Source organism: Solanum pennellii, chromosome 2, assembly GCF_001406875.1.
Source record: "Solanum pennellii chromosome 2, SPENNV200".
In the NCBI taxonomy this organism is placed as follows: domain Eukaryota; kingdom Viridiplantae; phylum Streptophyta; class Magnoliopsida; order Solanales; family Solanaceae; genus Solanum; species Solanum pennellii.
Genome location: NC_028638.1, coordinates 43,495,347 through 43,509,884, shown reverse-complemented (window position 1 = coordinate 43,509,884; position 14,538 = coordinate 43,495,347). Strand labels below are relative to the sequence as shown.

The following is a 14,538-nucleotide window of genomic DNA, read 5'->3' as shown; positions in this document are numbered from 1 at the left end:
TATATTGGTTAGATAATTGTACATTATACATATGTATTTGAATATATGGCAAGAGAAAATGAGATAGGTGAACAATATTGATAGAGGGAAGAGAGACGAGCGACAGAGAGAAGAGAGTGGGAGAGAGGTGAATTGTATATGTATAAAGGTTAGATAATTGTATATTATACATATGCACTTGTGTATATGGCAAACGAGATTGGGAGAGAGAAAAGGAGAGGCGAGCGAGATTGGGAGAGGGAGGAGAGAGGCGAGCAAGAGAGGGCAAAGAATGGAAGAGAGGTGAACTGTGTATGTATATCGGTTATACAATAATATATTATACATATGTATTTGTATATGATTATACATATACAAACATGGCTAATTATATAAACTCGAAGTCAACCCACATAATCAATGTATAATGTTACTCGCGAGTGATAATTGTAGCAAACTATAGTCACAATGAATAATTAAGTAGTATAAATTTGCTTAATCGCGTAATTTTTCCATTATAAATTAATCTAGAAAATTTTCCCCCTTTTCAGTTGTATGTTGTTTTATTGGATTAGAATGTCTCTGTTCAACCAACTGGACCCATCCCCTTACGATTAAGACCAGTTGGCCCATTAGTAATATTTGAGCCAAGGCCCGTGGGCCGTGGCCGACATTAATGAATTTGGGACTGTTACTACTTCCCCAGGGAAGTATTTATAGAGGAAACATTTTGTTGATGTTTGATTGGTGGTTATTTTTTCGAGAAATTACATAAATTCCGTTAGTTTAGGTACAGTTACTTAGATACATTTTAGTTTGTAATATTATGTATCCTATTAGTTTTGCTGCTTCTAGAAACGTCGAGATACATGTATCGGGATACATGAGTCAAATTTAAGTATAATTTATTCTAGATACATTGTATGCAAATGGATTCGCATATATATGGGATACATGACAAATCTTGCTCGGCTCCCTCTCATCTTTCCCATCTTGCTTCTCACTCTCTTATGTATTTGTTATATTTCACGTACATGCAATTTCACTCCAAATACATGTATTTAGTATGTATCTAGTGTGATTCGCATGTATCTGATAGATAAAATCTCGCTTGACTCTCTCCATATTTAAAAAATGATTTTTATATCTTCTAGTCTTAAACAAAAAATATATATATAAAATAGGAAAAAAAGATAAATATACCCCTGAACTATCGTAAATGGTATGCAGATATCCTCCATCATACTTTTGGGATATTGATGCCCCTGCCGTTCAAAAACTAGAGCATATATACCCTTTATACTAACGGACATACACATTTGATAATCTTATCCACCGATCCGACATTTATTAATTATTAGATCGACGAATAAGATTGTCATATGTACCTATTTAGTCTTCTGTTAGAGTGAAGAACATATATACTCTAGTTTTTTACTGTAGGGGCACCAATGTCCCAAAAATTTAACATAGGGTATCTGTATACCATTTACTATAGTCCTTTTTTCCGTACAAATTATACCAAAATATTTTTTAACCTTATAATTTTAAAAATGTCATATAAAAAGTTAATACAAAGTGTTGTCAAATATATATATATATATATTTTTAGACAAACCAAAAGGAAAAATAATACAAATAAATTAAAATAAAGCGAGTAATAATAATAATGTCATATATACCATGTTTGTTTACATGTGCCTTACGCCCTTAACACCACAGTACCCTTTGCCGACCACAAAACATGCAAAGAGTATAGTAATTTTGGGGGTGTGGCCGACACTTGCAATGTTTTCAAATAGATTCACTGAACACAAATTGGTATCCTTAAAAAGTATATAATATATATATACTATTCAAAAATTTATGTATCTCTCTAATTAGAATTCTTTTTATACAGGTCCATCAAAAAGGAAGTCTCTTTTTTTCTTTTAAGTAACTTCAATTATCATATCTTTAGAATTTGAATTCAAGTTTTCTGATTAAGGATAGATAGAATTTTATTCATCTCATCGTAACAGACGCGATATTAATGTGGAAAATTTACATATATGTAAATATTTCAAAGTTGAGAGTACTTATCATATATGTAAAGAAAAAAATATTGTGGAATTCTCCTTTTTTTTTTTTGACACATTAAACAAGGTAATGGTTTTCCAGCATAACAAAATCTTGGGATGGGGTCCATGCATCATGATCTTCAACATATTTCAAAGTTAAAGATTCCATTGCAAAAGAAACATGTCTTTGAGGAAACAAATACTAGTGATATATCTACCTCATTAAACTACTTAAATTCTCTCAAAATTTATGTTTTCCAGTCAGCTAATTAATTTGCTCAGTTTAAGAAATACATTAGAGTTTCTACTTCTTAATTAAACAACAATAACACTCCATCTGTTCCTATTTACTGGTTCATATTTCCTTTTATATTTGTCCCTATTTACTTATTCATTTTAACAAATTAAGAAAGGACAATAATTTTTTTGCTAATATTGCCTTATTTAATTTTAGAAAATTTATAGTACTACTAAGTTGTAATGCATGCTTTTTGGAACCAGAAAATATATTTATTATACTTGGGGAGTTTCATAATCTTTTAAGTTAAAGGTAAAAATTGTAACTAATCTATGATAATAATTGGTGCCTTAATATGTGTGTCACTTCTAAAGTGGACAACTAAATAGGAACATAATTTCACAAGTGAGTTTTGCGGATATTAAAGTGTTTTGCCTATCCTATTCGTGCAAAATTAAGTTTTAGGTCTAACTTACACTTATAAGGTAACTCAAAATAAAGAGAGAATGATTAATGCTCAAGCCTTATAAGAAGACCGGTCACCTATCTCAATAATTAACCACCGATATGTAACTTTTTTTCATTTTAACACTCCACTTAACTCCCTGTACTACACATTTAGTAATTTGGGAGCTGACATTGGGTGAGATGGTTCCTGCTCTAAAAATTATGTAATTAGATTTTGAGTTTGTAACTCACATACAAATATTAGCTTAAATGGAGGATAATTATCCGAGTCTTATAAGAAAACAACTCACCTCATTAACCACCAATATAAAACTTTTTCACTATTTCAACCATCCCTACACTGAGAAGATAGCTCATGTAGTCATGTTGTCTCTTACCCTGCATAAAAAAATATCTTCAACCATAATAACTCAATTGCTGCTAAATATATATTTTTAGCGATAATTAATATTTTTTTGTATATATCTTTAAAACGTTTAACAATATTAGATCTAATAACACTTAACTAATGTGGATAAAACTTTAGCAATCTTTATTAATATATATATTTATTATAGATAAAAATTATTTTTATTATAGTGTTATAGACTCGACTCAAAGAAAGATAAAAAGGAGGCAATAACAACAAATAAAAATAAAAATTAGATATTAAGATAAAAAGATAAATGAGAACTATAAAACAAGTCTAAGACTAAGAGCTCTGCGAATAGAAAATAAATATGTTACACACATACTACCTAATTACTAATGTTCTATCTTAATTTTCGATTTTGACATTCTTCTATCGGCGATCATGTTATTGATGAACTAATAGTTCTTAATTAACAAACGATAGAACATTTCAAATATGATTTTCTTTACATAATTAAAAGACACAACTATTGATTTCATTGAAGATAAGATTCATATTAGTAGCAATACTTACACAAAAAACTTCAGATAATTAAAAATTAAAGTTTTGAAACACAGCTAGGTAGCTTGCATGCATGCACCCACTGTGTGTATATATATATATATTAGACATTTTTCCAACTCTCATTTTCTTTTATCAACAAAAGCAAACATTCATACATGCTTATCCAATCCAAAATCTTCTTTTTTCTTTTTCTTTTGTATGCAAAAAAGATATCTAGAGAAAATGAAAAAAAAAAGACATTTATTTGACCAACTAACATGGTATTGTATTATTTGTCAAAAAAATAAAAATCTTTCTTAATTTATATGCTTTCAATCTTTTCACTTTGTTTCACAAGGTAAGTTTATTCGAATAATTTGAGAGTAAAGATATATATATAAAATGAGGAAATGTAACGCGTTTATTCTACAAAAAGATTATAACATTTCTGATCGAACAAATGTAATTTCAATTACTTATATTCTCTAAAGCATTCGATCCTCGATTGATATATTCTTAGAATTAATAGCATAAATTAATGCCACAATTAATTAGAACAAATTATCATCATCATGAGTTTAATTTAATGACTATGAAAAGTGTATATATGTTGCCTTAAAGGTTTTCAATCTTTCTACTGAATTTTCAGTTCATGTCTATATCACATAAGTTCAACAAACTTCCATAATGGTTACTTTACACACCACCAACAATATATTTTCTTTGGCTACTTTAATTATTAATCCACCAACTAATTCTCAAATAAACCTTTAATTATCTTTGTAATAGCTCTTTAAACCAAAATTTTTTGTGGTTTAATTCCTTAAGAACTATAATTAAGCATGTGGCATACGTGTTCCTGCAAAAAAAATTCAACAAAAGTTTATGTGATTTAATTTTTTCAACAAAAAAAAATTGTATTCAAACAAAATATCTACTCATACTATTAAAGTTAAATAACATTTACTTTTATTGTTGTACTAATTTTTTGACAAACTAGGTGGCTAAGGAAAAAGTTTGACAGTGCAAACAGCAATGTTGTCCTAATTACTATTTAAAATTAGATAATTAGCCCACAATATAAAAAGTTTGTGTCATATGGGTCCTAAAACAGTCAGCAAGATCAGATTTAAAATGTGATTTTATTATTGCATCATTATTCAAATATGAATAAATAAATCAATAAATTACATAAATTCCATGTTAAAAATTAATTACATCATATGATTCTGTTTTTTTTTTAAATCCTAAAAATAACTTAAAATTTAAGTATTTTGAATACTTCACTCAACATGTCGATATATCACATCCCGATTATCTTGTTGATATAAGATACATCTATCTCGATATAATGTTCAACGTCTTAATACATTGTGTCGTACATTATATTTCTTGATACAATACACACATATCCTGATAATCGCGTAAGAATGATGTATCCGAAAATATGAGAGAAGGGGAAGAAAATAGGATCTTTTGATTTTTTTCAAATAGTAAGTATTTTAGAAAATGTAATAAAATAAGTCCGTGTACCTAATTAGGAAATTTTCCATAAATGCACTAAGAAATTATTAGAATATCATCAATTTTTCTTAATTAAACGAAAATAAATTTGCATTAATTCTTAGAATAAAATCTATTTTTTTCTAATTTAAAACATAAAAATATACTAAATAAAAAAAAATAGAGATTTAAGATAAGGACGTTCGAAGTCTCATCATTCCCACGTATTTTGACACCTTATCCACTTATCAAAAAAAAAAACTTTTTTTCTTTTCAAATGGTCTGCCAAAACATAAATAAATTGCAATTAAATAATAAACGTAGCCCAACTTTGAATGTTCCACCTAAAGAAAAAAAAAAAAAAAGTTTAACAAATTTACGCACGCCTTATTTGTTATTTCTCATCTTTGTCAAAATTCAAAAAGGTTTCTCATAGCTTTATTGTGAGATAAAATCATAATTAACACTTTACCAATTACTTTTTATTATAATTTTTAACAAAAAAAATTAAAACTTTTATATATTATTCTAGTCTTCTTGCTGTGCTTGCTATAGTCTAAAAAAAAATATATTTGTTTCGGCGATGATTATAATTATGTCATATGGCCTCACTAATACATAAATTTAAAAGACTTTAATTTGCTTTACACTTGGTGGTGTAATTTAAATTTTTTTCGAATCCACCTAGCTAGGATGTGGTTTTATAATAATTAATATCTATTAGTTCATGTTAATTTGAGTAAAATGATTTTGTAATTAAGTAGGTTGAATGGCTAAAATTAGGTCTTTCTGTTTAAATTCCTGGATTTCTGCAATTTAATGGGAACTTTTTTGTTCAAATTATAATAATTAACAGATAATTTGGACGCAATGTCGTCGTAAAAAAAAAAGAGTAGAACAATTAGCATGGTAGGTAGGTAACATAATTTTTTTCATCGCGCGAAAAAAATATATATCTAAACATACTAAATAATTCAGTTAGATTAACCACATTAAATATATTATTTCCTCCTATCAAAGATATGCACTAATTATTTTCTGCTTTATACATGATTTAATTAATAAAAACTTATATATACATACAATGCACAAATAACTTAGAATGTTATAATCGTAAAACAATTGTAGCTAACATAATTTTTTGAATTTTTGAACAAAAAAATCATTATATAAAGTAATTTATCAAAATAATATATTTTTTAAAAATTTTAAAAAACTAGTATAAACGTATTTCACAGTAACATTTTAAGATATTCGTGCAAAAAAATATATATAGACATATCGAAGGATTTAGTTAGGCCAATCATATAAAATATATATAATATTTTTCTCGATCAAAAATATACATTTTCATTGAGTGCAACACACAGATAGTAATATTATTATGTGCGTTAATTTAACTTGATACATGATTAAGTAATGAAAACATTAATATCTTATATTTTGAACTATATATATAATGCATAAATAACTATAAATTTTATAATCTTAAATATGTTATACTATAGATATAGGTAGGGGCAAAGCCAACCTTCTGCTAGAGGTTCATTCAAATGACTATATCCCCTTTGATGAAAAATATTACTATGATCAAAATTATTTTATTATATATTTATAATAGATGTTCAATTCTCTTCAATTAGTTCGTATATTAGATTCTTTAAACTTTGAACCCCTTGGACTTAACTTGACCACTGTTGACATATACAAAAGTAAAAATTCTTTTTAAACATACTGAAACTAAATTTAATAAAATATTTTTCGTGACTTCTTATTCACAGTTCCCAAAAGGTCTACTATGACTATATTGCCCTATCGTTTGGGGTTTTGTATTTTCATTTATACATTTTCTACTTGTTTTATAGACTAATACACCATAACATAATAATAATAATAATAATAATAATAATATATATATATATATATATATATTATCCAACAAGTATTTCATATAAGTATTTTTCGTTATTGTACTTGACTCGTTAAGAGATAAGCTATTTTGAATAATATTTTAACCAACAATTAATAACTCACTTATAATTAAAATTATTAATTTGCCGACTTCAATATATAATTCGAGTTTATCAAATCAGAAAGATACTTTTACTTTCACTTTCACCTTTTACCTTTCACCTTTCACCTTTTATCACTTGGAAAAACTTTTTCTTCGATCTTGTCAATGACTTTGTCGGGTACAGAATATACTTTTCATGTCAAAAAAAACTATAAATCAAATTAAATTATACTTCATTTCTACTATATAATTACTTATTATATTTTTTTTAAGAAATTATAAATAAAAAATATTTCTTTACATTAGTTAACTCTTAATTCTAGTGCAGCGGCGTAGCCACATAGAGGTAAGGGTATCTAATTGGACACCTATCATCCGAAAAAAATAGCATATATACAAATAAAATAATATAGGAATTGATTAGGTAACATATTTTGAATACTCTTAACATAACAAACTGTTATTTCTGAATACCTTTTAAGAAATTTCTGGCTCTGCCACTGCTCTAGCACAACACATTAATATGTTATTTATTTCGATTTCAGCTGATATTTATGTCATTCAATTTTGAATGTAAACAAATAGATACTCATGTCCTATGTAGCATAATACACGTGTAGGACGACACGCAAAACACAATATTGTGAATTAATATGTCTATTTATTCATTTTTATGCAAATTTAATTATCCATTCATATACATCCAAAGTTAAAGATCACAGTTACCTGATAAAACTATGTTAAAGGATCGTACCTAATAATTCCTTCTAATGTAATTAATAATGTTTACTTTGAAAAATAATTAATAATTAGTAATTCTATCTTGTTTCGTAACTTGACAAGTATTTGGAATAAACATTTTTAATAATGTTAGATAAACTATAATATGGGAGGGAGGGAGTACATCTTTAACACGTTATTAGTCTATTATGGTAGACGTTATATATTAAAATTACTTTTCATCCATTAATTTGGATTAACCATTTCATATATTTGTGGAATTGTCTACACTACTAAAAGGTATACATGTCAAAACAAAATATAATAAACAATTGTTTTTCTCTAAATTAGTGCTAATTAATTAATTTACTTTCCGCTTTGCTATATATTGGCATATGAATACGATGTTTAATTCAAAGTTTTATAGTGTGTCAAAGAAAAGTCCATGTTTATCCCAAGGATATAAACCTTTTTATCAATAATTATTTTGACATGTACCTCTTTTAGTACTTCAAAAATAATAAAATTACAACTTGTTTGGTTAATGCTTTTCTTCAGGAATATAGAGCTTCAATTAGTTATATTCTGTTAAAAATTGCATTTCATAAAACAATAGGTTGAAAAAACTATATACAAAAAAAACACTAATCTTTCTTCATATGGATTTACAACTTTCCATTAGAGACATAATCTTTGTCAAAATATTTCTCCCGATTAACTTTTCTAAAGATCTTACGAATCATAAATGAGGTCAGTGTTATAAAGTCAATTCGAAACTTTAAAAGTATCTTTTATTTTATTAACAGTCACTATATTATATACGATACAAGATTAGAATTGAACAAAAACAGATAAAATGGTCTTTTTATCTTTACGCACCGTAATATTTTTGAAAAAAATATTCATTTAATATTTGATATATCCATACTAAAATTCAATTAAATTCGAGTTCACTCATTATATCATCTATTTCTGAAGGCAACACTCCAAATCGAATTTATTCTTAAAAGGGAATTTAAGCCTCAAACAATTTTCATCCCATTGTTGGCTTTGCTTATAAAAGGTGGAAAAATTAAAGGGAAAAAGTGAACCTCTGGTAAATCTAGTGAAAAATATATACGATGAAAAAAAGTGAGACGTCTGGCGTAAAGTAAATCACTAGAATTGTCAAATTAAGGATTCATGAAGACACACATATTTTAGTGCAAAATTTTATAATAGTTTGATATTTATATCAAATTAATAGAATATACATTATATTAAAAATAAATATTAAAATTTAATTATTGCTAAATATATATTTCTATCTGTAATTAATATTTTTTGTATATATCTCTAAAGTCTTTAGCGATATTGTTTTTAATGATATAAAATTAATACCGATAAAGACTTTAGCATTCTTTATTAATGTTAATATTTATTATTGTTAAAAATTATTTTTATTGTAATGATACGTTATCAACATACACAATAATATTATTTTCACTCTGGTTAGTCAGTGATATATTTATTTATTAAATTATTTAAACATGATAAATTAAATTGATTTGGTATTAATTATTTGATTATGATAATAATTGATATTTAAATCTTATTTTGATTGTTATGGACAAAAAAAAGATACATAAAATCACACTTTTTATATAAAAAGGGAAATCTTTTTAATGATAAAAATATTTATTCGTATAATATATATTCTCTCTTAGTATATTATATTAAAGTACTAAATATTCGGCTAGACTTATAAATTAATTATACATAAAAATTAATTCCGAGAAAGAAATAACACTTTTACAATAAGATATATTATATAAAAATATTGTTATACAGAAATATGATCATATACAACGCATTATGCATAAAACTTCAAATGCATTATCGAGAATTAATTTTTTCTTTTTATGAAACTACCTAACTACTTCACCACCTCATCGATCGAGATTAGACAAACATCTTTTTTTTTCCTTAATAGTTGCTACTTAACAAACATCCAAAATAGGTAAATATATGAGATTGCTTTGTTTCTATCTTTAATTTTTTTTTTCATCTGAGGTTCAGTATCTATAATATATTTTAAATTTGTGCCACGTAGGGTTTCATTGAAGAAAAACACTTTGTATCAAGATTTTTTTATATTTAGGATTCGAATGCGAGACCGTTAATTAAGGAAGAGCAGTCTCATCTGTTGCACCACATCCATTTAGTGCCAAATATATAGGGGGGAAACGCTTCGTACCAAAATTTTTTTTATATCAAAATTTAAACTCAAAACGTCTAATTAAGAAAGAAGTAATCTCATCTATTACATCACATTTATCTAGTGCCAAATATATAAAATAATTAATCTAGTTGTTTTCTTTTGAATGAAGAAAGGGGGTATACTTGTCAAGTGGACTAAGGCTGACCTCTTTGAAAAGACAACAAATATGGGAAATAGTGGTAAAACCTAAAAGAACCTATGAGTGAAGAAAAATAAGATGAGGAGACAAAGTCATTCAAAAACTTGTCCACAATTAATAAGAAAACCAAAAGCAACTTATAATATTTTGCCCCCAAAATAAATAATTATTATTACTAAAAAAAAATATATATATACCATATATTGTGTATATATATTAATTCAAACAAGTAAAGAAAAGAATTGTCAAACATTGATCCCTATATATACTTCCCTTCATATTTCTTTCTTCCCTCCCCTCAATTCCCTCTCTCTCTTCTCTCTCTTCTAATAACAAATTCAATCAACAACAATATGGATGCCCCTTTGAGATCAACAACTTCATTGTTAACATTCTTTCTCCTATTCTTTTTAGGTAAGTACTTGAAAAACGTAACGTCTGTTTGAAAATTCACGTTGTCTAATATATTTCGTTGTTAATAATATTGTGAATTTTATGGAACAGGTTTGAATATGTTTAAACAAGTAGAATCACTTGGGATTAACTATGGTCAAGTTGCAAACAATTTACCACCACCAGAGAAAGTACTTCAACTTTTGCATGCTCTAAAGATAACAAAGGCAAGAATATATGATACAAATCCTCAAGTGTTGACAACATTTGCCAATACAAACATAGAGCTAATTGTCACAGTAGAGAATCAGATGTTAGCTACATTATGTGATCAACAACAAGCAGTTCAATGGGTAACAAGTCACATTAGGCCATATTTTCCAGCCACAAACATCACGGGGATCGCGGTAGGCAATGAGATATTCACAGATGAAAACATGTCCTTAATGACCTATCTTGTCCCAGCCATGGTTAGCATTCATGCAGCACTTGTTAAAACAGGACTTAGCCAATACATACAAGTCTCATCCCCTAATTCACTTGCAGTTTTAGCCAATTCTTATCCACCATCAGCTGGTAGTTTTAGGAGTGACCTAAGTGAAATAATGCAACAATTTTTGCAATTTTTAGCCACTACGAAATCACCATTTTGGATCAATGCATATCCTTATTTTGCTTATAAAGACAATCCAAACAAAATATCATTGGATTATGTGTTGTTCAATTCAAATGAAGGGATGATTGATCCATACACAAAGTTACATTATGACAACATGTTGTATGCACAAGTTGATGCTGCTATATTTGCAATTGCAAGAATGGGATTTAATGGGCTAGAAGTGAAAATATCTGAAACAGGATGGCCATCAAAAGGTGATACAAATGAAATTGGTGCTACATTACAAAATGCAGCAATTTACAATAGGAATATTTTGAGGAGACAATTGCTTAATGAAGGGACCCCATTAAGGCCAAATGTTAGATTGGATATTTATTTGTTTGCTTTGTTTAATGAAGACATGAAGCCTGGCCCAACTTCAGAGAGAAACTATGGATTATTTCAACCTGATGGAACTATGGCTTATAATGTGGGATTATTGTCAACAACTTCTTCAAATACAGAGCCAGCTTCAGCTTCAATTTCTCTTGCTTCCTCTGCACCTCCTAAGGTAACATTGTATTATACTTTAAATTTATATATGAGTTTCTCGTCGAATGGTTTAGAATCCCTACATCATTAATCAGAGGTCTCGTGTTTGAACAAAAAAAAAAATCTTATTGAGAGAATCAAATGGGATCCCAATGCAAGTCTATTGAAAAATAGTCATGGATTGCGGTGAGATGATTGAGATTTCTCCATCATTAATTAAAGGTCTCGTGTTTGAGCCACTGAAAATTTAAAAAAAAATCTTATTGAGAGAGTCACTATCAGAGAATAAAATGCAAGTCTATTGAAAAATGGCTCGTAGCTAACATAAATTCTTTTGATAATTTATTTTAGCGATAGAAGTTATTGGCCGCTACTATTTTTTTTTTAGTGATTAGAGTAAATCGATATCAAATAACTATATGTATAGTAAATTATTTATTTATTTATTTATTTATTTTGATCAATGTTATTTTGAAACAGGTGAATAGAGTGGGATATCAAAGCTTGGTCAATTGGATGATGATGATTTTTGTGTGTTTTTGGTGGCTTTGCAAGTGTTAAATGAGATGAAGGCATGCAACATTATTAAGGCAAATTAAGGGGAGTACTTGGCTGTAAATACATTGGCAAGTCTTCTCTATAAGATACAAGGATACAAATAGTAACTCCGAAAAGGCATAATACATAGACAGACATTTAAATTTGACGGAAATATTCATTTAGATATTTCAATTGAGACAACGACCTATCAGATACTGGATGTATGTGCATGCATCGTCAAGAATGGAGCACGCAGAGACTATGAGACATGACAAGAAGCTTTTCGTGTAATAATTTTTTTAAGGGACGATCTAGTTAATTTCTCGATTCATAGAAAGAGTATATATATATATATATAGTTAATGTCATTTATTGTACAATATTTGCGATTTATGTATCGCAAAATAAAATAGCTCATGATTCTTTGCTAGGGAATTGACAAAATCAGATTGTTAATTATGTCTCATTGTGTGAAGATGAAATATAATCTTTTTAATTAGCATTTGTAATATTTGTATCTCTAATGTTCATTGTTCATGATGTATAAAATAATATACAAGTTTGAAATAAAGATTACATCTTTGGACGTGGATTCCATAGTACCATTCACACATGTTTTATATTATATAGTACCATTATTTTTCTCCTACTTTCGTTTTATTTCTCGATTATATTATTATTATTATTGTTGTCATCATTCTTTTCCTTATTATCTTTTACATAAACTGTTCGTCAAATCTCACTTGTGAAATTTTATTATGGAGAACGTGGTATGTTGTTGAAGTTGTTTCTAGCCTCCTTTGCTTTCTTTTCCATTTCCTCTTTTTTCTTGATATTCAAATATTTAATTAAAATATAATGCAACAAAATTAAAGGGAAAAAAAGGGTACCTTTATTTTTTTCCTTTTTCAAAATTTTTAAATATATATAATCTGCTAGATAGGGCAACCTTTATTCCCTGGGTATATAAACCGTCAGCATAGTGCATATCTGCCATCCTTTTATTAAAGTTGCTTTAATATTATTTTTTCACTGTTAAGATATGAAATAAATTTATTAATACATTTGTATATCTTATAATATATGTTCTTTTCACATAAAAGAATCATAAAACTATGTGATCCATTTGGTATCACCTAACATGATGCACATGAAGCCCACATATCCAGTCTTTTAAACAATTTAAAACATCACAAAAATTGAAGGAAAAAAAAAAAGAATCATTCTATGGATCATTCGATGAAAAAGAGAATATCTTTTAACAAACATTGGTGAAATTCTCAAGTGATTCCGTCAGTGTGCAAAATTTTATAAAAAGGTATAGAAAATGCATTGTCTTGTTACTAGTGAATCCCACATACTAAATATAAATATTAAAATATTTTCATAAATTACATTTTTAAAATTACTCACGACCAAAAACTCTCTTTTTTTTTTAATCACATCTTCTAATACTAGCAAATCTTAGTCATGATTGTGACCTTTATTTGTAAAAAATTAAAGTCAATACATACAATTTTTTCGATCTTCATTTGCAAGAAAGTCAGTATATACAATTTTTTGGTACATGATCAATATATCCAATTATATTCGCATTTTGTTAGCTTCCAATTACAAGTATTCTTTGTAATCTTTAAAAATAGGTCAAATACATAAGCAGATTCTTAGATTTGTCGGAATTTTTTCTTCCGGTATCTCAACTAAGTCATTTTTCTATTGAATCATTGAACCCCCATAATTTGTTCCGTTTAAACAAACACCGTTGTCTGATGTGGAACCAGATTTGTGAGGGGTATTGATAGAGGATACATATGTTGTCCACAACTCATTAGTCCAATTGATAGTGAAAATGTTCGAGAATAATTGTGTTTTACTTAAGTCATTTGAACACATTAGAAAACAAATGAGACTAACACGATTTGTCTTCATTCATTTAATCAAAATTATTACAATTCGAACACAATTGAAGGCATTTACAATAGAAAAGCCGATCAAAATCAACCAACAGTGTTTTAAAGGAATAAATTATGTGTGGTTCAATGATCAATAGAAAAATGACGTAGTTGAGGTACCTGAGGGAAAAAAACTAACAAGTTTAGAGATCTGTTTATTTATTTGGCCTTAAAAATAAATCTAATAGGGTGGTACTATATATATTCTCTTTTTTTGACAAGAACGG

General features: G+C 27.5%; 1 protein-coding gene across 1 annotated transcript; it reads left to right on the top strand.

Moving 5' to 3' along the window:
- The first annotated feature begins 10,533 nt into the window (after nt 1-10,533).
- Nucleotides 10,534-12,897, top strand: LOC107009624 (glucan endo-1,3-beta-glucosidase 14). The gene is made up of 3 exons (XM_015208972.2): nt 10,534-10,690; nt 10,781-11,838; nt 12,300-12,897. Exons 1-3 carry the CDS (start codon nt 10,630-10,632, stop codon nt 12,378-12,380), a joined length of 1,200 nt encoding a protein of 399 aa, XP_015064458.1. The 5' UTR covers nt 10,534-10,629; the 3' UTR covers nt 12,381-12,897.
- Nucleotides 12,898-14,538: the final 1,641 nt, after the last annotated feature.

What these genes read in the sequence shown, in the direction of transcription:
- LOC107009624 (XM_015208972.2), top strand. Translation starts at nt 10,630, where the DNA reads ATGGATGCCCCTTTGAGATCAACAACTTCATTGTTAACATTCTTTCTC. An exon ending in CTTTCTCCTATTCTTTTTAG is followed by an intron (nt 10,691 to 10,780) that starts GTAAGTACTTGA and finishes TTTATGGAACAG; the next exon opens with GTTTGAATATGTTTAAACAA. An exon ending in CTTCCTCTGCACCTCCTAAG is followed by an intron (nt 11,839 to 12,299) that starts GTAACATTGTAT and finishes ATTTTGAAACAG; the next exon opens with GTGAATAGAGTGGGATATCA.